Below are 26,640 nucleotides of genomic sequence, written 5' to 3' on the forward strand. Positions count from 1 at the left end.
TTGGAAAACGTTCTGCCATGAGTTATGAACCCGATTTGTTGTGCTTCCTTTTTACGCGAGTACCCTAAGTTTTTTCCAAGGTCTTGAGAAGAACAAAATTTTTTTGCTCAAACTCTTATGCTCTGAGATTTCTCCAACTCGGTAGTAAGACAATATTTGCAAGGTTTGATAGATTTTATCGTTGCTTGTCGGAACCAAAATTCGCACTGTCGATTTTCGTTTAAATTAGGAAAGTAGGAGAACCCTAGTTTCCCAGAGGTCCCAAATATCTGCTAATACCACACGCCAAGCAATCCGAACACGAAACGAGAACATTAATAAAATAAGAAATCGAAAAAGAGAGCAAGATAGTTCTTATTCCGATTCTGCTATTGAGCGTTTACAACAAGGTAAGTGCCTGGACTACGAGAGCTGTCGGCAAGATTCCTAGTTCTAAAAACCCTAAGACGGAAAAAACCTAATTGAATCGCAGCTCGAATAACAAAAACGGAAAATTGCCTAAAATCGCTCTAAGTGCTAAGTTTGCTGTGTAAAAAGTTCCCTCCCATACCTCTCGCCTAGGATCCCTTACATACTGGCTCCTAGGTCGGTTTACGCTTTTTCCCTTATGCCCTTAAGCCGTCCTAGCAAAAAAAAATGGAGATATTCCATTTTTCCCGATCTTCGTAATTATCTTCCAAAATCCTAAGACTGTAACGAGAGCTGTCGGCAAGATTCCTAATTCTAAAAACCCTAAGACGGAAAAAACCTAATTGAATCGCAGCTCGAATAACAAAAACAGAAAATCGCCTAAAATCACTCTAAGTGCTAAGTTTGCTGTGTAAAAAGTTCCCTCCCATGCCTCTCGCCTAGGATCCCTTATATACTGGCTCCTAGGTCGGTTTACGCTTTTCCCCTTCTGCCCTTAAGCCGTCATAGCAAAAAAAAATGGGGATATTCCATCTTTCCCGGTCTTCGTAATTATCTTCCAAAACTTCGTATTTATCCGCGGAAACTTGACAATTATCTTTTCTTGCGAACCAAGCGTAAACCGTAGGACAGTTTACGGGCTTTTGGTTAAGAAATCGTAAAGTGGGCTTCGAGTCATGTCTTAGGTCCCTTTGGGCCGTCTTTTGGCTCGAGGCGTTTATTACGATTTCTTTCGATAAAACGAACTTTTCGCGGTTTTTATCGTAAAGTTCGATTGATGACTTTAAATGTCGAGAAACATGAAATGGGTTTGCTACGGTCTTCGGAAGATAGCATCAAAGAGTAGACGAGAATGCATGGATTCGGAAAAGCTCGGTCGCTACGTACCGACCGAACGGCACGCACGCTCGGTCGTTACGTAGCGACCAGGCAGTGTGCATGTTCGGTCGTTGCGTAGTGACTGAGCTTGTCTTGTCTGTGTTCCGATCGTCACACTCGAACCTATCCGTGGCTGGTTTAGATACGTTTCTGTTACCTTGGGTCAGCTTGTGTTTGATCCAACCGAGACTTGAACAAGGTTTTATCTCGAGACCATGTGTTGTGACATTCTTTTTACCAAGCATAATTGTCGCAGAAAGACACTCACACTTGTTTTTGCGGAGGTTTGGATATTAACTTCGTCGTAACCGTTTTTGACGTGCGGTATGGTGAGTTTGAACGAGATTGGCGTATTTGGGCGAAGTTCATATCCAAAAGTTTGCAAGTAAATAGTAATTTTTCATGCCTATAAGAAGGGAGGTAACTTCTTCATAATTTTTTCACTTGCTTTTTTCATAAGGAGCTTTCTTGAAAGATCTCTCTTCTCTCCATCTTTTTCTTCTTGTTTTCACTTGAAAATTATGAAATGTTGAGTAGGAAAAAGACTTCGAAGAAAGGCACCTCGTCCGCAAATGTCCATGAAGAGCTCCTCGTGCCGAAGATCGAGTTTGTGCCTCATTCGGTAGATCCGACTAAGAACGAGAAGTGGTGGGTTGCGAGATATGGTTCGATCACACCTCCCAACGAGAAATCGTTCCCAGTCTTGAACCATCGTTTGGTCGAAGAAAATGCACCGAGTAGGAGCACTAGCGACTTTCTTCGGACGGTGTGGTCGTTCTACCGAATTCCAGACACGGTGGAATTCCGGCTTCCTCGTCAAGGAGAGTGTTCTAGTAGTCCCCCGGAGGGTTACTTTACTTGTTATGAAGCATTCATAGTGCGCTGCCGCTTGTGGTTCCCGATTCTCGAAATCAATGTCCGCGTGCTGGATCGTTTTGAGGTGTCGATAAGTCAACTAAACCCCCACAGTATCCAGCACCTTGTTGGCGTTTTGATCTTGAGTTACGAGCACGGTCTCTCCCTTTCCGTCGACCACTTCGATGCACTTTTCAGGTTGCAGATCGTTCGGAATACGGATAACTACCAACTCGTCCCTCGGAACTTCATGTCGGTGGTCAAGGGGTTTCTTTCCAACTTCAACTCGTGGAAGAAATTTTTCTTCTTCGTTCGTATAAACGCTGCGTCTGTCGAAGAGAGTTGCATTCTATTGTTCTGGAGCCTGCTAAACGATCGTCCCTTCATCAATCTGATTGCTCCGTTTCCTGAAGATACGATCGCAGTGAGGGATCTTCTCAGGAATGGTCCGTTTTTCTGGACCTCCTTCACGCTAAATAGAGTTCGAAAGGCGTTGAGGCTTGCGCATCCCGGTCCTGCTTCGGGCGCAGAAACAGACAGCGACTCCGAGCCTGATGCTCCGGGTTTCGATATTGCTCCCGCGGGCACGACGGGGTTGAGTTCCTCGAAGGATTAGGATATCGAGGATGTTTAGTGTTGGAGGTCACCTTTGGTTCCTTCAAACAATCTCAACAAGTGTGAATAGTTGACATGCTGATCCACTTTAGTATATTTAGTACTATCTGTAATCAATAAGTCTAGAATGGTGCTAAAGAGTGGTTAAATAACAAGTAAAAATCTAATAAATTCATTATCCCCTTGTTGACTCAATAAAACTCTTTTGAAAACATTTTGATAAGACTCATGAACACACTAATATCAGTAAACATCCCCCTAGACTTAAACAACACTGTCCCTAGTGTGTATCTAGTCGGAGTTATGGTGATAAATAAATCATAAGTACTCAATTTAACAAGTGAAAACGATATACCTGACCGGATTAAGTGTCGATCGATGGAAAAGAGGTACCATCGGTCGCTGCAAGTAATATACTGTCGAGCGATATCGACATGCTCTCATTGATCGATATACTGGGCAATCGTCTACCCGGATCTTTTAATTTTTTTTTTATAAATAATTAACTAAGACATAATATTAGTAAAACCTCCCCCAGACTTAAACAACGCTATCTCCAGTGTTATACAGTCTAAGATCGGTGGGGAAATCAATCATAAGGACAATATGTAACAAGGAAAAACGGTATACCTGACGTTGATGTGAGTGTCGACCAACACAGTTAAGTGGCGATCAATACTCTTGAAGCTCTGTTGATCGACACATTTAAGTGGCGATCGATCGATGCTAGTGATGCTCTGTCGATCGATGCTGCGCAGCCATCGTCGATCCTCGGGCAAACTCATCTTCCTCGGGTCTTTTCCTTTTACCTAACATAATTTAATCACTAAAAGTCAATAATAGATAACTACTAAAACCCATCCATTTTTTTCGATGAACAGTGTTTTGCTACAGTAACGCTGTTACAGCAACTCCCGATTTTTGGCAACAGTGTCGACCAATTTATTTGTTACAGTGTCGATCAATGCTACAGTGCTTCTGCTATAGTGCGGTTGCTACAGTTCCGTCGTTACTGTTTATTTTTTTAACCTGCAATAAATAAAAACTTTAATCGGTAACAATCTAAATTAAACTGAAAGAAATTACCTAATAGTGGGTTGTCTCCCACTCAGCGCTTATTTTTAGTCATTAGCTTAACTTTTGGATATCTGATTCAGTCTGACTAAGGATGTGAACTTGCTCCAGAACCAGTCTCAGTGTCTCTCTTTCTCATCTTGTTGATGCAGTTGATAAAAGCTCTTGCAGAAACTTCTCCTTTCTCTCTCAGCTATGAATCACATATCACTCTTACCTTGGTAAAGGATTCAGAACCTTCTCTGCAGCGCACTCTATACTCAAGACTACCCTCTTGACATTGCAAAGGAACTACTGATAGGGGATCTGCATCTGCATTCCTTTTATTTTTCTTCTTTCTATTATTTTTCCTTCCCAGACTTAGACTTTTCAGTCTCGGGCTGTTCTGAAAGTCCGAGGGTATCGACCGATGCTGAAAGCTACGTGTCGATCGATTCTGAAGACTGAGAGTCGTTCGATTCTGAAGGCTTATTGTCGATCGATTTTGAGGATTGGAAGTCGACCGATGCAGCAACTTTAATGTCGATCGATGCTGATTCTGATATTGCAGGCTCGCGATTGGAATCAGCTGTAGGTCCTGGATCTTCAAACATCTCTATGCATGAAATAAGCTCCTCACTTTTCTTCTTTTCCATGGGATCATAGAAGACAGCTTCATCAACATTAGTCAAACACATCTTATTTCTCTTAAGATCACAAACTGCCCCTGCTGTAGCCATGAAGGCTCTTCTAAAAAGAAGAGAAGATATCTGGCCATATTTGCTCTTCACGACGTGAAAGTCCACAGGGATAATGCAGTATCCTATCTCTACTTTGACATTCTTGATCATGCCTGCTGAGTTTTCCTTGGAGTTATCCACGAAAGTGAAACTATCTTTAGAAGGTTCCATCTTTAGTCCTAATAGCTCAGTAGTGTCTATGGCCATGATGCTGACTGCAGATCCAGTATCACATAGAGAGTCTGGTAAATGGTGGCTACGTATAGAGCATGGAATCAGGAACTTTCCAGGATCTTGTTCCTTCTTCAGTGTCCTCTTGGGTTTAGGGCTGACCTTGTTGAATAGGAGCTCAATGTCCTTATCAGTCTCTCTGCTCTCTCTGAATAAATTACCAAGTCTATACTTATGATATGCATCCTCAAAAGACATATTCTTAGGAACCCTCTTCACCCTCTTGTGAAATCCGTCAAGTTCCTCTTTGTTAACTTCTCGCCTGAGGTGCTTGGGAATATACGTAGCGACCGAGCAAGTACACGACTCGGTCATTATGTAGCGACCGAGTATGCACACAGCTCGGTCGCTACATATCGACCGAGCACGCACACGGCTCAGTCGCTACATAGCGACCGAGCTCAAGCCAACTCTCAACTCGCTACGTAGCGACCTGTAAGGCCTCAGAAAGGTCCTCCTTTGCGTTCTCCTTTGAATCCTCATCGAAACGCTTTTTTTCGTCTCAATCGGAGTTTCCGTTGAGATTTTACGACGAAAACAAGTAGGACACTTCTTGGATTGCTTCTACTCGCTATGTAGCGACCTGTCAGACCTCCACTCGCTACATAGCGACCTGTCAGGCCTCAGAAAGGTTCTCCTTTGCATTATATTTTGAATCCTCATCGAAACAAAAAACAAACGCTTTTCGTTTCGTCTCAATCGGAGTTTCATTTGAGATTTTACGACGAAAACAAGTAGGACTCTTCTTGGCTTACTTCTACTCACTACATAGCGACCTGTCAGACCTCCAGCTCACTACATAGCGACCTGTCAGGCCTCAAAAAGCTCCTACTTTGTGTTCTCTTTTGAATCCCGATCAAAACACTTTTCGTTTCGTCACAATCGGAGTTTCCGTTGAGATTTTATGACGAGAACAAGTTAGACTCGTCTAAACTCCTTGGCTTGCTCGCCCTTACTTCCATCTTTGCGTTCTCCTTCGAATCTCGATCGAAACATCTCTTGTGTCGTCTCGATTGGAGAACCATTGAAACTTTACAATAAAAAAAACCCGCAAAGACTTGTTTTCTCGCATAAATTCAAATTAATCGTATAAAACGGGAACAGTCAACTTAACACCTTAGTCGCCTCAACTATACGATTACGTTGAACTTTTTTATAAAAATCAACGTCGTATCTAAAGAGAAGATAACAGTCAAGTTCGGAAAATAATTGTCAAGTTTCAAAGGATAAACACCAATATCGAAAATGGCGAACATACACGAGAAGAGAAAAGGGAAAGAAGCAAACAAAACTGAGAAGAGACAAAACTGCATCTTCGAGAGAACTAAGGTATTTCCGACTTGAAATTTTTAAAATCAGACTTGGAATTTTCGTAGGAAATTACTAAGAAATAAAAACGCCTTTGAGACTGCCATAGAACTTTAGGGAACGTAAAACCTAGGTGGATAGTCTAGCGAACTAAGTCTTAGGCGATTTTTCCTGTCTCCATATATCGTTCCATAACTGTTCTGCCAGATCTTGCAAACCGATCTAAACTCTCCGAAAATCAAGAAATGATCGCCACGCATATCAAGCTCGCTTCCTAAAGAGAAAAAAAAAACTAGAGACATGAACGTCGTCTTAAAACCAATTCGTTACTAGCAATTTTCTCGAAACCGACATATTCCAAGTCGTCAATGTGGAAACAACCAAATCACAATCCAAGCGTCGTCTTTAAATCGTCCCGGATTAGCGATCATTCCAAGCCTTAAAAGAAGAAACATACACAACCCTTCAAAATATCGGTTCAACCGTTTTCTTTCGTAAAAAAAAGGGGGAGTAGGTACGTATACTATACTCGTATACTCCCAAACTTCAAAAAACTTTTGCAAATCGTCAAGAGAACGATTTCGTCAAAGCAAATCATCCCAAATAGGCAAACGACAATCTAAAATTCGTCTAAACGCAAGCAACATATCCAGACGATCATGAACATAATCTCAAAGACTATACATCATTTCTTGTCGCAATCATGCGTGCAGAAAACCTGTACCAATATCAAACTGAAACTCGACGATTAACCAAAGTATTGAAGCCCTTTCCGGCTTTAGAAAGCAAGTTTCGTTTAAAATTTTCTAGGAGAAAAATTCAATCACCAAAGCATTTCTTTCAGTTCCGTTGTACCAAGTGAATCACGGAAAACATCAAAAATATTTGCGATGAAGAAAACTCGAGAATAGATGTAGCATCGTGCACATTAAAAGGAGCACTTTCCTCCCGATGGTTAGCTAGATCCACCTTTGGTTGACCAATTCGTTCCCGAAACGAAGGTGTCATGAGAATCCTCTCAAAAAACTTATGAAAAACGTTATGTGACTATATCGTATTGAAATAAACTTCGGTAACACTCCATGAGTAACTCCAAGCAACTTTCACCTAAGATAGAAATCGCAGCATAAACCTTTCTCGTAAAACCCGCAGAAACAACGCTACTTTGACATATGTGTACATATCACCGATTTACAACCTTCGTAAAACCGGTCCCCGTTACTTACGCGAAAAATCCTTCGTACAATCAGACCAAGTCTTACGAAGAAACTTTCTAAAGTTAACATAACAGGCTTTGTGAAGAACCCTGCGGCTCGCTGGCTTCTGCTTTTTTTTCCCTCGGTCACATCCAAGAAGGCAGTCATCCCGCCACTGACTCCACACTGGTTATGTAGCAAACCTCTTGGGCTTCGTCTTCCTCAGACAAAAAAGACTCGATTTTCATAATACTATAGGTCACATTACACGAAATATTCGTCGTATAACTGAAACCTAGAGCGGAGAATCGTTTTATACGACTATCGGCCATATTAGCATGGATAACCCCGGCAAACTTTGCCTATCAATCTCGACAAGCGCTCTTTGGCCCTCGGTCAATTACGCCTTCCACTAAAGGTCCAAACCAATATTTGCCATCCCCTTTAAGGACGATCGTAAACTAACATGGTCTTAAATGTTAAAGTACCATGGTCTAATCCTTGACGTACATCATCTTTGGCTATCTGAGTGAACACATCCCTTATGGAGAGAGAGAAACCAGCGGAGAAATGGGAAAAACCAGCTCCCATACAGCTGTTGAAGAAGATCATTGACAAAGGGATCAAAAATAAGCTAAGTTTGGTGAGTAGGAAAGGAGTGAAATGATTGGAAGGAGCTCTACAATTTTGGTTTGGAACAAAAATGTAAATATTGCAGGCCTCACCATAGTTCAGCATAGGAGTAGTAGATAAATAAAAAAGAAAAAGTATAAATTCCACTAGTTGTACAAAGGTTTTTTTTATGAATAAAATTTAAAATTTATTTTTTTAAAAAAAGAGCATAGGAGCGAATATCCACACAACAATGAACGACAAAGAAGTAATGGCAAAGACGCAATAAAAAAAATACCGGAAGAGCAACAATCAGAGAGAATCAAAAGTGGTTACCAACGAGAGTTGGAAGTAAAAGAATTTTTTTCATACAAACAATATCAGAGAGAATTAAATTGGTTACCTCCTGTGTGAAATTTGAAGTCAACTTATCTCAATCAGACATCAAGCCAAATTCGTGATTAATTAGGGGAACCAGTATCTTGAACAGGATCTTGAAAATCATAAACCAATGTGACAAATACGCCACCCAGATCAGAATTAAGACACGAACTGGCTGACAACTTGAAACGCGCCGGACTCCAAAGGTGCTACTGTTGGAGGTGGGTTTCACCCCACTCCAAACCCAGTTCAAAATCTGACCCAATAGTCAGAAGGCCCACTAGAATAAGGTACAATCTATAACAGAACCAAGACCCATCACAAACCCGAAGAAAATTAACCCCGTTTTGACCAGTCAACTCAAAATGTCGGAGAGATCAGGTCAATCAATGACGACTTAATGGCGCCATGAACACGCCAGAAAAATACGCCACATACCACCAGTTATAAATGGAGAAGAAGGGAGAATGAGATCTTGTATTCCAATTTACTTTCAATCATATACTTTCCATTCTTCCTCGTTGTATCAACGTTCACAATCAATAAGAAAAAAAAAACATTTTTCTTTTCAGATTGTAGTAAAATAGCCATTTTGTTTATTACTTAATGGGGAATTAGGTGGTATGGCTACAAAAAAAAACAATATTTAGATCAGTAGTCAAATACCCTAGAATACATCGATACAGAGTGTATTTTATATAATATTACACTTTTAACCTTCAACGCAACCGGTTAAACCTACAATTTGAAAAAAAAAAATTTATTCAAGAGAGTTAAAGTTAAACGTGGTCATCAAAAAGTCACACATTTCTTCTTCTTCTTCTTCCTAATTATTGTTATACTATACAATTTATTTTACATTTACTTTGTTATATGGATCCTAACACCTTTATCTTTTACTTTTGTTTCTCAGGTTACCAATAGAAGATTAGGCTGCCAAGTAGATTGTTCGAAACTGGATTTGAGCCATCTGGTAAATATATTCTCATTTATATGTAATGATGCAATGTGTATATAAGTGGAATAGATCGTGTGTACGTAGAATGGAAAGACCATTCATGTGAAATGAAATATTTGATCTTTACTATTTGTTGTATTCTATTATAATTGCATAACATAGACATTTCATGATATCATAGACATTTCATGATATTATTTGGAGTTAGCATTAACTTTTTCCATGATATCATATACATTTTATAAATTCACCAATATGTACTATACTATTTATCTAGTTCCATTCTATTTAGGTTGAGGGTTTATATTTGGGTTTAGGGTTTATATTTGGGTTTAGGGATTAGTGATTATGGTTTAAGGTTAAGTATATAAGGGTTTATGGTAGGATTGTTATATGGTTAATTATTGAGGGGTTTAGGGTTTAGTGATTAGAGTTTAGGGTGTAGTACTTCCTCTCAAGTCTATTTTCCTTTCCATTTTATATAGTATAGGTGATAGTACAAAATATTATATATTATTTTCATATTTTAATTTAATCTAAAATATTTTACATTTAGATTTGGGTTTAGGAATTCAAGTTTAGGGTTTAGTATATCAGTCTTGGAGGTGTGTTGGGTTTAAGGTTAGAGGTGAGTTGGGGTTGAATTACAAGAGTAGTCTTCATTCCATGTTAGATAATATAGAATAATAGTTCAAAATTTATATTTTTGTTATTTTTGTTGTTTTCCTTAAAACATTGTAACTTTAAATTAAATTTAACATTTGGGTTTGAATTTAGAGACTCGAGTTTATTGTTTAGTATTTAAGTGTGCAGGTTAAGTTTAGAGTTTATAATTCTGTTTGGTATGAAGATATTCTGTTTGTTCTATCTGACATAGTACTTTTATAAATGGAATACAACACTTACTTAGAATAGTTAACCCGTACGTGGACAATATTAAATTTCAATTTTTCTTGGACATGTGCTCTCGTCGACGTTAATCCTTGGTCCCACTGTCACCGGTAACTTAGAAAGGATAAGGACATAACCGGATAAAATGTGTATGAAATGTTATCAATTTAATAACGTCAAAATCAAAGCTATTTATTTAATGTTGACTCAAAACTTGGCTAGATAGCAAATTCACCCATACTTAATTATCCAATACAACAATCAATAAAAAAACATTTTTTTCTCTTCACATCGTACTAAAATAGCCATTTTGTTTATTACTTATCCAATACATTAGCTCAAACCCTAACCTAAATTTTTCACTGGATCCCATGGTTAAATCAAAAGGAGATAGGCTGAGGGAGATCTGTACACCTAACGTAGTTTGGTCCATTCAAGGGCCTTTTAATTTTGATAAAAATCGAAATGTTAGAAAAGATAGCCAGAGGGAGATCTGTGCACCAAATGTTTTTGTTTCATGGTGAGCAGTTTAGAACCAAAATGATCTAAGTTGACCTCAAATTTCACACAGGAGGCTTCTAAAGCAAAACAACAATTCGAGTCAACTGTTTCTCTCAACATTTCTTAAAGTTAGTTTTTTTACATATCCCTTTCTTAATGTTAGTTAGTGGCTATACGTACTATTATATATATAGCATATACTTTCCAGTCCGTTTCAAAAACTAGACCACTTGAATTATATGTTAACAAAAAGCATCTAATTTAGTCATGTTCTCACGTTTTGAGGCCTCACTTGAGAAAGTCTTTTTCTTAATATTCTGAAAGTAGTTGTGTGCTCCCACTGCTTCTTATAAGCATCATATATCATTTAGAATTTAGGACATTACTTCTCTTGATTTTTATTGGGAAGTAACAGATATGGAGATTACCCATGGGATTTTGTTGCTATCATTTGTGTCAACGTTCGCTGTTATCCACCTTGTTCAAGCTCAAGAACATGAAGGTACCTACGTTTCTCTATTCGTTTACAAAAAAAAAGAAAAAAAAAGAAAAAAAAAAGATGTTTTACGAAAAACATTGATAATATCATTAATTTACACAAAAAGGGTCTCTATAATTTGTGAAGACATAAATTTTATGGACCCTCAGAAAGTGTACTGACAATACACCTATCAGTTAGCATATTAAGAATGTCTGAAACTTCAACCGTTGCTTTGATTATCATGCATGGCATGATGCAGGGATGGACACAATCCGGTTTAACGTTCCGTTAATTTTTTTTTTTTGGTTATATAGAAACTAAAACTGTATAAAATAACTTAGTTTGGCTTTGCTCCAGTCCAATGCAATTTCATTTTGTATTCGTTCTTAGATTAAAAATACTATAAAAGTAACCTTTTCAAAAAAAAATCAAAGTAATGTTGTTTAATACTACAGTTCTTAATATGATTATATTATAATTTATATTTGTGACAATAATTTAAATTAATTTAAACTAGATTTAATCAGCAATTTCAAAATGCAAAATTATTTGTTCTGTTGAATAAATTAATAGAAACTTTTATTTTTGAACAGAATTTAGATATTTTAATTTTGACGTACATTATTTTACCTTACACAGTACTATTATTAATTTAAAATATTTAATTTTAATGAAAAAATAATTTCTAAATTTAATTAAAATTTATATAAATATAAATATATAAGAATCAGTTAGTATAACCAGTTATTTTAACTTACACTACAAGAAAACATATTTTTTACGAGGGCAATATACATTGTAAATTCGTCGTAAACGGGGTGTTACGACGAATTAACCTCGAAAGACGTTTCGTCGTAAAACGTCTGTCGTAACGGAGGTTTTGTCGTAAATGACTTGTTAAGTTTACGACGAAATATATTCCTCGTAAAGCGCAGGGCACCTTTTCGTCGTAAACGAGACGTAATATTTCGTGGTAAACTCCCCGTAATGGTTTCGATGTAAAGCAGACGTAAATACATTCGTTGTAAAGAACACGTAAACTTTTCGATGTAAAACCCTCGTAAATCTTTCGTCGGTAATCAGTCGTAAACATTTACGTGGAGTTTACATCGATTCTTATTAATATATAATAAATTTGAATATTTTTTTAACCTCAAATATAAATTTGAATTTATTTAAAATTCAGAATTTAAAATAATTTTAATTTTAAAACGAAATATGAAAATAAAAAACATATTTTAAAAAAGCATTTAAAAGTCATATAATAATATTTAAATTCATAATACAAACTGAAATATAAAAAAACTACATATCATCGAAGTAGTCGGTGGGGTTGCTCGGCTGTTGACGGGTTGGATCGGACTCTTGGGGATCTCATACTGGCAACCCAAGAGCGGCTCGTCTCTCACTCAACATTCTCTACATAACCGGGTAGCAAATCCTCAAGAGAGTCTAAATGAACCTGCTGGCTATCCATTCGAGCTTTCATCTGAGAAGTCTCTTCATCCCCTCTCGAAGTGTATGATGAAGTTGCCCTTGCAACTTCGTTAACAGAGCCTATACCGACTATTCGTCCCTTCTTTTTAGGAGCCACCTATAAAATTAAAACATATATTAATATAGTTAATTATGTTAAAATATTAAAAATAATGTAAACTAAAATTTTAAGTTGTACCTCTTCGAAGATTCTGTCGGCGTCTTCGGTGGACAATGTGACGGGTAATCCATCGAGAGACTCCTGGGTTAGTTGCGTCTCCCGTTCTTCAATCCGAGAAGCCACTGCTTGGAAGAGTTTCTGAGATGCAGGATCCACAAAAACTCCGTCGGATGTGGCGTGAGTCATCTTGAATAGGTCAGACAGAGATGGTAAAACTCACGTCTTCTCGAACTACAAAAAAAAAAAATTAAATTAAATATTAAATTAATTGAAAATTTTAAAATAAATATTTAAAACAAAACTTACAGCTTCTAGACGGATTCCTGCATGAGGTTTTTGTCCGGTTCTGTGAAGCATGGGCAAATGACCATCTTTATCCTTCGTTCTTCGAGAAGCCGAGCACGAATTGGCCTTTTTGATCGAAGAGGGGTGCTGCCAATAGGCGATGAGGCCATCCCACACATCCTTCGTGAGCTCAGTGGACTTTCTCCCTCATACCTGTAGATCTCCCACTTGTCCTTCCAATCGGAGACTGTGTTGCAGAGGCGGATCTTTGCCTTTGCAACGAATTCCGCCTTCACCCTCTCGGTGATTCCCAAAGACCAATGCCACCTTTGCTGAAACACAAAAATTTTGAAGAAACTATCACATGATAGATTCCAGAGACATTAGTCCACATAAGGGAAACAATTCTCAAACATCTTAGAGACTAAACAAATAGCCAAACATCTAAAACGAAACTGTTGTGAGAGATAAATGAACAAGACTCTACGCCTTTTGTCACTAACCGAAGAAACGACCTCAATTCTTCAAAGAATACCGAAACATAACCAAAGGGTATGAACAAGGAAAATGCACCAAGATTAAATACTCCACCAGAAAACTGGAGAGATTGAAGAAGCTTAACCGGGACTACCAGCCACAAGCAATGACAGAAGAAAACGAGAACCATCACCCAGAGAAAGAAAAAGAACCACTCTCACTCAGCCATTAACACCAACTGAAGCAATCAAGAAAATAGAACCTTGATCATCACTGGAAGAAAGTCAAGAAGGACAGCCAATTGTTGCACGCAGATGCTCGCAAACCAAAACGACAACCAATTTTTACACACGGATGCTTGCAAACCAAAACGGGCCATCTACAAGAAACAGCTTGGCCACCTCCTCACAACAGAAGAAAAGAAGGCCGGAAAAGCTGCAAAGTTAGAAGAAACCACGTAGGTGACTAAGCAGAAAACTCCATCACCAAGATGACTCCGAAACAATAAAAGGCCAAGTGAGAGTCGCAGAACAAGAATCCAGCAACATTATCCAAACAGAAATTTGAATTCAAACACGAACAATTACAAACTCCATAAATCCACAGCTAAAGCAAATTGTATACAAAGTGCTTCCTTGTACCCCACCCCCCCCCCCCCCCCCCATAATCTCCACATCACATAAAATGCTACATAGTACAAAAATGCTTCCATGTACTCCCCTAGCTCATGTGTGGTGGTACATAAGAGCTTCCTTCTACACCCCGCAAACTACACACAAAATATCAGCGGATGCAAAAGTAATTCCATGTATCCGGCTAACCAATCTCATACTAAACGTTATATATATAAACCTTTGCTTAACAGCAAAAAAAATCGATCAACAGTTGAATTCTCTAATTTCTTATCTCTGGTTTTAACAAAGAATAAATTAAATAACAAACAAGACTCCAGTCAGACTCAATTCACACAGACAAAACATGTTTTGATCCTACAATTTCCATTATATCATGACTAAAAGAATAAATGAAATAGCCCTCATCTTTTCAACTTATTGGAAAAGATCAACGGAAGATATAGTTAACTGCAACACTAGAATTGACAGTTTAGGTTCAGAATCTCCAGAAATAATGTTTTTATAAATGGAAAATTTCCCAAGATAGAATCTTTCACTAAATGGAAAATTTCTCTGAACAGAATCTTTCCAAAACTAAAAATGGGGTGGTAACAAACTTACCAGAATACTGCTGGAAGCTCGTCCGAAAATCTCACCAGAAAATTTATCGATGATAGACCGTCAGATAATTAACAACAACTTTTCTCGCGTTAAATACTATTATGTTTTGAAGGAGTAAAGAAAAGGGATGAAGCTCTTAGTATAGGAGAAAGAAAAAAGAGTAGTTTTATGAACTTTGATGTGAACAAACCAGAAAAAGAAGTTTTGAACTTCATTTTTTATTAGGAGTTATTCAACTCCTATTAACTCAAACCAGAAAATGAGTCTATACAGAAATCATGGATATTGCAAATTTCTTTTTGAATAAAATATCACTGAATGTTTGGTGAGTTGGAAGAAAAGATACATTTATCAAATGTTTAGTTTTTGGCGTCTTTGAATGTTTCTTTTAAGATACTATTTGTAAAACAATTTCCAATTGCATTGAAGTAATATTTCTTAATGTGTAAGTGAATATGCCCATTCTAGACGATTTTGTTGCATTGTCAACTAATCTCCTATACATTATTTATGAAGTGTTTGTGTGTCATCACCACATTCAATTTTTTTTTTTTTTAAAAGATGTGATGGCTTTGAAAAAATGTGACATGGCACTAACCTAATTGTGACATGTACAATTTTATTTATACATATTTATGTATTTTGTAAGGTTTTCAATATGGTAATTCCTATTAACTCATATATCATCATTAATGTAAATTTTCTATATAAATATTTATATTGGGTGATGATAAAATATAACTCATATCAATGGTGATTTATTTAACTTCATGGTTATTTATTCAACTCATATTAACTCATATCATAACTCCTATGAGATTTATTAATATTCGTGGTGATTCTCCACTATTTTTTGTATTCAAATCAATATTATTACATTTTGATTCATCCTGGTTTGATTATAATGACGAATAAGACATCATAGTACCAAACATGAACATTGGAATCACTTGATTTAAAAGTGAGATAACTTCTCCATCATAACTCCTGTGAGATTTATTCAACTTTGTGGTGATTCTCCACTTGTTTATGTATCCAAATCAAACTTTTCACATCGTGATTCATCTTGGTTTAATTAAAACGACGAATAAATTGTCATATTCCCAAACATGGAAAGCTGGAATCACCTGATTTCAAAGTGGAATAAAAATTTTCATCATAACTCCTATGAGATTTATTCAACTTCGTAGAGATTCTCCACTAGTTTATGTATCCAAATCAAGATTCTTACATTACAAATCATCCTCGTTTGATTAGAATGATGAATAAGTTGTCATATTTCCAAACATGAAAAACTTGAATCACATGATTTGAAAGTGAGATCATTTCTTCATCATAACTCCTATGGGATTTAATTAACTTTGTGGTGATTCTTCATTATTTAATGTATCCCAAAATCAAAATTCGTACATCGTCAATCATCATGGTTTGATTAGAATAACGAAAATGTTGTCATATTCCCAAATATGGAAAGCTTGAATTACATGATTTAAAAGTGGGATACCTTCTTCTAAAGCTGCATGAACAAGACTCTACACCTTTTGTCACCAACCGAAGAAACAACCTCAATTCTTCTAAGAATACCAAAACATAATCTGAGGGTATGAACAATGAAAAAGAACCAAGATTAATTACTCCACCAAATAACTGGAGAGATTGAAGGAGCTTAACCGGGACTACCAGCCACAAGCAAAGACATAATAAAACGAGAGCCATCACTTGGAGCAAGCAAAAGAACCACTCTTACTCAGCCATTAACACCAACTGAAGAAATCAAGAAAGTCGAGGCCCAAGGATAAATCTTTGATCATCAAATGGAAGAAAGTCAAGGAGGACAACCAATTCTTACACACGGATGCTCGCAAACAAAAACGACAACCAATTCTTACATGCGGACGCTTGCAAACCAAAACGAGCCATCTACAAAAAAAACAGCTTGGCCACCTCCTCGCAAGAGAAGAAAAGAATGCTGGAAAAGCTGCAAAGTTAGAAGAAACCACGTAGGTGACTAAACAGAAAACTCCATCACCAAGACGACTCCGAAACAATAAAAGGCCAAGTGAGAGTCGCAGAACCAGAATCCAGCAACAATATCCAAACAAAACTCTGGATTCAAACACGAACAACTACAAACTCCATAACTTCACAGCTAAAGCAAATTGCATACAAAGTACTTCCTTGTACGCCCCATTATCTCCACACACACAAATTGCTACATAGTACATAAATGCTTCCATGTACTCCCCTCGCTCATGTGTGGTGGTACATAAGTGCTTTCTTCTACACCCAACAATCTCCACACCAAACATCAGGTGATACAAAAGTACTTTCATGTATCCGGCTAACCAGTCTTATACTATATGTTATACTCTTATATATAACAGTTCCTTAACATCAAACAAATAGATCAACAGTTGAATTCTCTAATTTCTTATCCCCGGTTTTAACAAAGAATAAATTAAATAACAAACAACACTCTAGTCAGACTCAATTCACACAGATAAAACATGTTACTATCCTACACTTCCCATAATATCAGGACTAAACTAGGAAAATAATAAATGAATAGCCCTCATCTTTGCAACTAGTTGGAAAAGATCAACGAAATATATTGTTAATTGCAACACGAGAATTAACAAATTAGGTTTAGAATCTCTAGAAATAAAGTTTTTATAACTAGAAACTTTCACAAGATAATAACCCTCACTAAATGGAAAATTTCTCTAAACATAATTTTTCCTAAATTAAAAATAGGGAGGTCACAAACTTACCAGAAAACTGCCAGAAACCTGTCCGGAAATCTCACCTGAAAATTCATTGATGATTGATCATCAGATAATTTAACAACAACTTGTCTCGCGTAAATCCCTATTATGTGTTGAAGGAGAAAAGAAAAGGGATGAAGCTCTTTGTATTGGAGAAAGAAAAAAGAGTAGTTTTATGAACTTTGATGTGAACAAACGAGAAAAATAAGTTTTGAACTTCATTTTTGTTACAGAAAATGAGTCTATAAGGAAATCATGGATATGGATGTTACAAATTACTTTCTCAATAAAACATCACTGAATGTTTGGTGAGCTGCATGAAAAGATACTTTTATCAAATGTTTAGTTTTTGGAGTCTTCGAATGTTTCTTTTAAGATTCTATTTTTTAAGAAAATTCCAATTTGCATTTCAGTAATATTCTTAATGTGTAGGTGAATGTGCTCATGCTAGACGATTTTTTATATTTTAAACTAATCTCCTATACATTATTTATGAAGTGATTTGCACATGTTCATCAGCACCTTCAATTTCAACAACGAAAAAAGATTAAACGGCTTTGAAAAATGTGATATGCACTAACCTAATTGTGACAAGTACAATTATCCTTATAAGTTATAAAGATGTATATATATTGTTTGGAAGGATTCAATAAGGGAATGCCTATTAACTCCTATATAATTATTAATGTAATTTTTCTATGTATATATTTATATTTGGCTATGACAAAAAAAATATTTGGCAAAACTTTTAAAATATACTAATAATAATAACTCATATATCACTGCTAGGTTTGATATGAAAACTCTGTAAAGAAAAACAATACTTGGCTAAACTAAAGATTCAACTTTGTATGTGGCGTTTTTCACCTTAGTTTCCTTAATTCATAATCAATCACAATTATTTGTGCTTTATGCATAAACCTTAACCATGGCCAAGTTCGGCAAGATACCAAAACTTTCAATTTCTAAAAACATTCTCATTCTGCCATTTTAGTTGATATGAGTCTCAATGATTTTGTAATTTATTTCTTTCAACAATGATATTATTCAGTTCTTGCCCGCAGAGAACTTTGATTCACTAATACAAAAGTTATAAATACGAAAACTGAAAATGAGCTAATTAAAAAAAATTAGTGTGCGAACACATTAAATAGTATGCGATGGAGTTAAAAAATTAGTATGTGAACACATTACTTGCCAAACGACTGTGAAACTGACACATGATCATTCTAAAGTTAAAATGATTGTGAAGCTGACACGTGTCAATGTGTGTGTGAACATATTTATTGCAAATGGTTCTGCTTTAATATACAAGGGATATTATTCCACTTGGTATGGTTTAGTTATGAAAAACCCTTTTTATTTGGTTTCAGTTATAAGATTTCAGATTAATAAAGCAAACAATCTATAAGAAAAAATTATAAGTCAGTTTGATTGACAATATTTTGAAATCATACCTTCCTACTTGTGGTGAACTCGTCATATCTATCAATCTTGGTTAGTATTGCAATGAGTTGGATCGGTGGGTCGCTGATTTTGAAAATTTATATTTCTCATTCATTAATTGTTAATTATTAGAAAAGTAACATCACTTATACCCACCATTCTAATGCCAAATTATACAGGTATGCAAAGATCATGATTTTGATCAATTACCATAATCTTTTGATGTAACAGGGTTTATCCATTTTAAAATTCCAATTTTCAAAATTCCAATGATATTCGTTATACCTGCTTCTGCTGTCGTAATCATTCTGGTAGTATTGGTTCTCATGTGTATGTGCAGAAAGAAAAAGACACCAACTCATGTAGAAGGTATTTGATGCATCAAACCAACAAATTATATATTACGAAGTATTACATGCACTGTTTTACACTAATTATTTCTTTTTCTACAGGCGTGCCACCTTCACCAATTTTATCTACTAGTAGTAGTATATCTGAAGAATCGATCAAGATGACAAAGAAAAAGTTTACATATTCAGAAGTTACAAAAATGACAAACAATTTTCAAACAGCTCTTGGCGAAGGACGCTTTGGCATTGTATATCATGGTTATTTGAATGGTTCAGAGGAAGTAGCTGTTAAAGTACTCTCCCAATCATCATCGCAAGGCTATAAACATTTCAAGGCAGAGGTATGTAATTATCTCAATATTCTTAAAAACTCGTAACATATACATATATGTGTGTGTATATAATGTACTATATATATTTCAGTGTACCATATTAAACTAATATTTCCATATGGTTGTTCATTGTTGATATGCAGGTTGAACTTTTACTTCGAGTTCACCACATAAACTTGGTCAGCCTTGTCGGGTATTGCGATGAACGAGGTCACTTAGCTCTCATCTATGAATACATGTCCAATGTAGATTTAAAACATCATCTGTCAGGTGAAAGATGTATATGGATACTATCATTCCTTTTTTTATCTTTGTTATTACAAAACCACATGGTCTTATTTTATTAATTTAATGCAGGAAAACATGATATATCTGTTTTAAAGTGGAGTACACGATTAAGAATAGCCCTTGATGCCGCACTAGGTTCTTACTAACCCTAACTATATTTTAGTATTTTGACAAAAGTATATTTTAATCACTATATTAGTTTAAACAAAACGTTCCTTGTGATTCAGAAAGTATAAATTTAAAATCATATTAACCCCACCTGAACGATTCAAGAATACTTTTAACACTGAATATTTTTTGCCATTAATTTTTGTTTTGTTACAGTGATGCACATAGCAGTGACACTAGTTATAAATTCAAAATAGTTTGATATTTTCAGATTCTTTTAATAATATGTAGAGATCAACTTTTGACATTTTTTGAAGGATTGGAATACTTACATATTGGATGTCGACCATCAATGGTGCATAGAGATGTCAAAAGTACGAATATATTGTTGGACCAGCAATTAACCGCCAAAATTGCGGATTTTGGGCTTTCAAGATCTTTCCAACTTGGAGATGAATCTCATATTTCTACAGTTGTTGCTGGTACTCCTGGATATCTTGATCCCGAGTAAGTATTTAAATGTGTTTGTTTATAACTGCATCATTATTAGCCGATGATGTACTTCCCTAGATGTGAACTTCACCATGTCATGTTGAAATATGGTGTCCTTTAGTTGGCGTAGTGAATACATGTGATTCATAATACATTTCATTGCCTTGTCAGATATTATAGAACAGGTCGCTTGGCTGAGATGAGTGATGTCTACAGCTTTGGGATTGTGTTATTGGAGATACTCACAAACCAACGTGTGATTGATCAAAACCGTGAAAAGCCACACATAACAGAATGGGTAGCGTTTGTGCTTAACAGGGGAGATATTACCAGGATTATGGATCCTAGTCTTCGCGGTGATTACGACTCAACTTCTGTATGGAAGGCTCTTGAATTGGCTATGTCATGTGCAAACCCTTCTTCCCAAAGACGACCAAACATGTCCCAAGTTATTAGTGGACTAAAAGAGTGTCTTACTTCTGAAAATTTAATGAGAAGTAAGAAACAAGACGTCGATTCTGATAGTTCCCTTGAAATGACCATCAACTTTGATACCAATGTTTTCCCCAGTGCAAGATAGTATTCGTAAAGAAACTTTATAAATGTTGATGTATCAAATTTTTCTTTCGCCATTTTCAAAAAGAAAAGTTTTATAACTAAAGAAACAAGAGATGAACATTCTTTTGATCTTGTATCCTATCGTGTAATTTCTGTCCACATGTATATGCAGTTATTTGTTTTTCATATAACATGTATGTATAGCTAACAATGATAGCGGCTGTTTGTATCACTCAAATTACCCTATGAGTAGCTTTACTCTCTCAAATAAGAGGTTCAGTTATATTACTTAGAGATCGAATCTTCATATAGTGTGGACACACAATAAACTCAATGCAATCACGATTAAGCTAGGCAATAATATATTAAAGCAGTAAATAAGAAAATCAGTTGGTTGTTCGGTTTGTAAGTATGAGAATAAATAGATAGATCTAGGATTTCAGGCAATCAGGATTATAGAGGTATATATGCTAAGGGTTTGTGAATGACAATCCTAAAAACTCGAATTCTAATGTAAAGATATCAAGATGTCGGTGCGAGTCTAATAAAGTGTCTAAGTCCAGTGCTCCAGCTTTCGCTTGCGATTACAGAGTGAGTGTCGATTGTTGCTAACTTTGTAGCGTTGGTCGACACTACCTTAGGGCGGTTTTATACTCCTATTCGATTAGTTCACTAGGTAATCCATGAGTATATTGGTAATTTATGGTGGCTGTTGGGCTTAAGTCGGTCATGAAAGAGACTCGGCCCGCGTTATGGCATCACCGTCAATCAACACCAAGGGTGCACCGTCGATCGACATTTCTTCATCTCCTTGACAGCTTCCTCTCGCGAGGCAGACATACTACTCTTCTGCTATAGGATGCTGATTGACCGTAAACTGATGGCACTGGAAATCTAACTAAAATTTCTATCTTGTGTCAAAAGATGGGCTCAATCGCACCGTGTAAAGGTCTTCATCCATAGATAAACATCTAACGCCTCTATGCAGTTATGTACCTCGAAAGTCTCCAAAAGGCTCCAAAATTACAAAAGTTCTCCAAAACGTACCTGAACCTGAAAACACTCTATAAGATACTCCAAACACATATATTAGACTCCAAAACACTTATATACCATGGCTGAAAGTGGTAAAATCCATGGTATATCATTCTACACTTTCTCTTAGGTAGTACATTTTTCTTTGCTGGAGCTTTATCAGCATTTTTATTTGCTGTAGCTTTATCGGCTTTGGTCTTAGTTGGATCTTGTTCGGCTTTGCTAGGACCGATTGCTTCACAACTTAAAGTGAAAGCTTCTCTGAGCTGTGAAACCTAACTCTCCATCTTCCCCATCCTCTCTACAAAACCAGCCTCCATCTTCTCCAATTGCGTACTGAGTCTATCCCCCAAGGAAGTGATAGATGTGTGGATGAGACCCTGAATGAAACTCTTAGTTTCAGGATCAAGAGTTATTTTTTTGCGGCAGATCCCTGACACAGTAGCTTCTTCTTTCTTGAATCGGCTCCTTCGTCATGAATCTTTCTCTTGCCTCTTCCTGCAACATTAGTCGCAGTGGTGTCCACTTCTGCTGCAACATCAGTATCATCTACACTCCCATCAGGTTCTGCCTCTACATCCACTTCTTCCATTTCACTAACTTCAGATTATAAAACTTTCCACTCTGTTTTGATCCAATCAAAATTCTTGCAGATCCTATCCTGAAGAAGGTCACCTCTTTCATCATGCTTCTCACCCTTCCTTACATACGCAGTTTGCAAAAGCACATCACCAAGACGATTCTGTGAGATGACCAAAAACAACTCACCCTACAAAAAAATGTCTCATTAAAAGCCACATGATATATACAACAAACATAATTATCTAGACAACTAATATACATACCTTCTCAGGAAATGAGTCCTTAAGTTGAATGATGTCTTTATAATAAACTTTTGCAGCTCCTTTCCAATTTCCACACCTTGGACCTATGAAGCTCTCACAGACTCTTCTGCCTAATATTTCTCCAAAATAAAGAACTGCTTCAATAATCCAAATCTGGATAGCATAGGTGAAACCCTTGAAAATGTAGCTCTCCTTGTTACTCAAATTCTTCCTAGTCTTCTCAATCGATCTCAGCAGGAAGTCAAACGAGTGAAGACCCCAATAGAACTTCCAAACCTTGTCAAGATCCATCACCAACTTGATGTACATATGAGGGATGTTAACCTTCTCATCTTTCCCCATCACCACGCCCATTATCACACACAAGTAGATCAACCTCAACCTATCAAGCCGAGTCCAGTTGTGAACTTTTTGTAGATGCACCTTCCTGATCGACTTCAAAGTTATCTTTCCAGCTACCTTTAGTAGCTTACTCCAAAACCCCCCGTCATCTTTCCATTTAACTACGTCACTGCTACTTTCCTGTGAAATCTTGAGGCCAGTCAGAGCATGGTACTTCTGAAGCGAAAACCGGAGAGGAGTCCTCGTAAAGACAAACCTCTTCGAGGTAATCAGCTCCTTTCACAAGAGGCTATGCACCAGTTTCCACGAAAGTTTGAGGCGATTTGATTGAATGGCCAGGATATGTGTGAAAATCGGATCTCTCTTTACTTCTCTGTATTCTTCAGACATAGCTTCCTTCAGAATTCTGAGTAGTTCCATGCGGCAGCAGTTGTTGATCTTCTTGACCTGAGGTTCGAAACCCTCTCCGTATAAAATTTTAGGTTGCTTTGATTCCATATCTTAAAAGACAAAAGAAATTGATCTTAGTCAAACGAAACTGATTTAAATCAAAATTGACAACTTAAGAGTCAAACAAAGACATATGCCAGAGACACTAACAATTTCATTCTATTCACATTTTCATTCTACTCACATTTTCATTCTATTCACATTTCAAATTTAATTACCAAAATTAAGGTTCACTACATCAACGTTTTGACAATCATGTTAATCAAAGAACCTAAAATCAATACAAACATAAACAACTTCATACTGAATCAGGATAAGTCAAAATTCAATCAAATTCACAAGTCAAAACAAAAACACTTTCATTATGTTCTGAAAACGAAATCAAACAAATATTGTTTCAAGTCAAAGAAACAAACTTAATAGTGAAACAGAGACTAAGACAAACCAAAAATCAAACAAATTCAAATGAAATCAGTTAACAAAACCATTCACAAAAGAAATTAGTTAGTCAAACTAAGAAAAGTGAATTCACACGCAATCAATTAATCACAATAAGACAACTCAGAAACGAAATCATCACATAATCAGTTAGCAAAAGAACAACAACATTATAAATTCTAAGAAAGAAACATACAAAAGAGTAACATGGATGAAGAACACAAACACATACACACATCCAAACAATATCCGGATCGAGGAACATGCAAAGAAGAAATATAAAGTTTGGAAATAATACCTTAGGTGATAGGGATATCGGAGAAAGACAGAAGCGGAGAGGTAGAGAGAAGCTCTGAAATCACCTTTTGTTTGTCTAGAGAGAGAGAGAGAGAGAGAGAGAGAGAGAGAGAGAGAGAGAGAGAGAGAGAGAGAGAGAGGCAGATAAAGGTATTAGAGTTAGAAGGAGAAAAAAACTCGGTCAAATTGGAAGGAAAAAGGTTGGTGTTTACCTTTGGTGCCAGCGATGTCGGAGAGAGATGAAGGGGTTCCAGTGGAAGAGATACTCGATTTCACCGGTGAAGTAACCGTTGATTTCAACGGAGAAGACACACAATCGCCTTCGTAGTCTCGAGAGAGAGAGAGTGAAAGGCGGAAAAAAGAAATTAGATTAGGGTTACGGGAAATTTTGGGTATTTTAAATCCTTTTTGTTTGATTAATAGGTTTAACTAAATTCAATTGAATTATAAATATTGTTTAATTTGATTAATCTAAGGTTAATTTTGGGATTATAGAAAATTTTATACTATAAGGACAATGTTTTTTTTTTGAAAAAGACTATAAGGACAATGTTAAGTTGGTTTTATACCTAAAGGGACAATCACTACAAAACAAATTCACAGTGATAGCACATTGTTATAGCAGTTTTACTGAATTGTTATCGTAGATAACTTTAAAATTTATGTTCTATATAATAGCATTAGATGAATGCTTTGGTAAAATTTCGCTAAGCGGAAACAAAAATTTAGTTTTTTTTTAACGACTGCATTGCTTAAAGTCAAATGACAAATGTTTCAAGAACAACGAACATACGAGAAACACAAATACGCTCAATCTAAAAAAGATCTATGAGCAAATAGAAGATGCTTCTCTAAAAAACTGTTGATGTAGCCAATCTGGACCTCCCAAAGCGAGGTAAGACTGAAAAAGACTGTTCTTCAACACACTTTTTTCTATCTCTCGAGCTACTCTATTTGATGCAATGGCTTCAGTTTCAAAAGCAATCAAACCAAACGAAGAGCATAATGCATGGATACGTTAGAGAATGATTCTGAATCTTGGCCAGTTTGAAGGTTTCATCATCGCCTCAACAAGATCATGGAGGTCAAAACCCAAAATATATCTTGATACCCAAGGTTCTGCATACTCTGAAGTTCCCATTCCAAGCATCTTAGCTCTGCCGTCAATCTGTTGGGAGAGAAAGTATGGGCATCTCTTGCATGATGCAGAACATTACTGCTGTGATCTCGAATAATAAGGGCAATACCACTGTGAAGCTTAGCATTACGCCAATTATCATGAATGTTACACTTAAGCAAAACCTGAAAGAGGAGGATCCCATCTTTTAACTTCTCCACAAACCCCATTCATCTGTATTGGGTTTTGCTGAGTAACATTGAGCTCATGCCAAATATGAGCTTCATCACTAGCCTTCTTTACCTGAAGAGTAAGCGACTCCTGCCGATCAGCATACAAGATTGTATTTCTGTTTCGCCAAATGGTCCACATAATCCATGGGATCGATCTTCTCTGGCTTACCGGAATGGTCTCATCTGACATTTTCCTAAGGTAGAAAGACAGAAGTTCCACCAGAGTACTGTCCATTGGAGGTATAATCAGTTAAAATCCTGCCAATTCCCACACCTCTTAAGCAACCTCACAATGAAACAACACATGATCTGTGGATTCACTCCTCTGCCTGCAGAGTTTACATAAGGAATCTACATTCATCCCCCTAGTATTAAGTCTCTCAGCTACCGCCAGATCCCCTGAAGCTGCTCTCCATAAGAAACTTCTTATCTTTGGTAAGGTAGGGATTTTCCAAATCTCTCTTTTCAACTCTAGCAATCCTGGCGAGCTCAATCCCGTATCCAAAGCTTGAGCTTCTTTATCCTTTGCAGCCAGAGCATAGCCAGTCTTCACTGTATACGCCCCATTCGAAGTAAAAGCCCAAATGTCTCTGTCTACAGAATCCCCCACTGGAAGTTGTAGAATTCGCTGAACATCATTTATTGGAAATAAATTATGTAACTTAAGCACATCCCACCGTCTCTCTTCCTGGATCAGAGAAGACACTTTCATGTTGACATCGATTGCAGCTTCTTTAGTAATAGGCCAGCGAGGAACATCATCCATGATCCAATTTTGCAA

General features: G+C 36.6%; 2 protein-coding genes across 2 annotated transcripts; both read left to right on the forward strand.

The window, feature by feature from the left end:
* Window positions 1-1,813: 1,813 nt before the first annotated feature.
* On the forward strand, window positions 1,814-2,758 carry LOC117126104 (uncharacterized protein At3g60930, chloroplastic-like). Its single transcript, XM_033273496.1, has one exon. The coding sequence runs from the start codon at window positions 1,814-1,816 to the stop codon at window positions 2,756-2,758; it is 945 nt and encodes a 314-aa protein (XP_033129387.1).
* A 2,797-nt stretch (window positions 2,759-5,555) lies between these two features.
* Window positions 5,556-26,554, forward strand: LOC103873601 (putative receptor-like protein kinase At3g46340). Its single transcript, XM_018659747.2, has 5 exons — window positions 5,556-19,617; window positions 19,800-19,926; window positions 20,014-20,079; window positions 20,370-20,559; window positions 20,716-26,554. Exons 1-5 carry the CDS (start codon window positions 19,351-19,353, stop codon window positions 21,122-21,124), a joined length of 1,059 nt encoding a protein of 352 aa, XP_018515263.2. The 5' UTR covers window positions 5,556-19,350; the 3' UTR covers window positions 21,125-26,554.
* The last annotated feature ends 86 nt before the right edge of the window (window positions 26,555-26,640 follow it).

The sequence above is a fragment of the Brassica rapa genome, chromosome A06, assembly GCF_000309985.2.
Source record: "Brassica rapa cultivar Chiifu-401-42 chromosome A06, CAAS_Brap_v3.01, whole genome shotgun sequence".
Classification (NCBI taxonomy): Eukaryota; Viridiplantae; Streptophyta; class Magnoliopsida; order Brassicales; family Brassicaceae; genus Brassica; species Brassica rapa.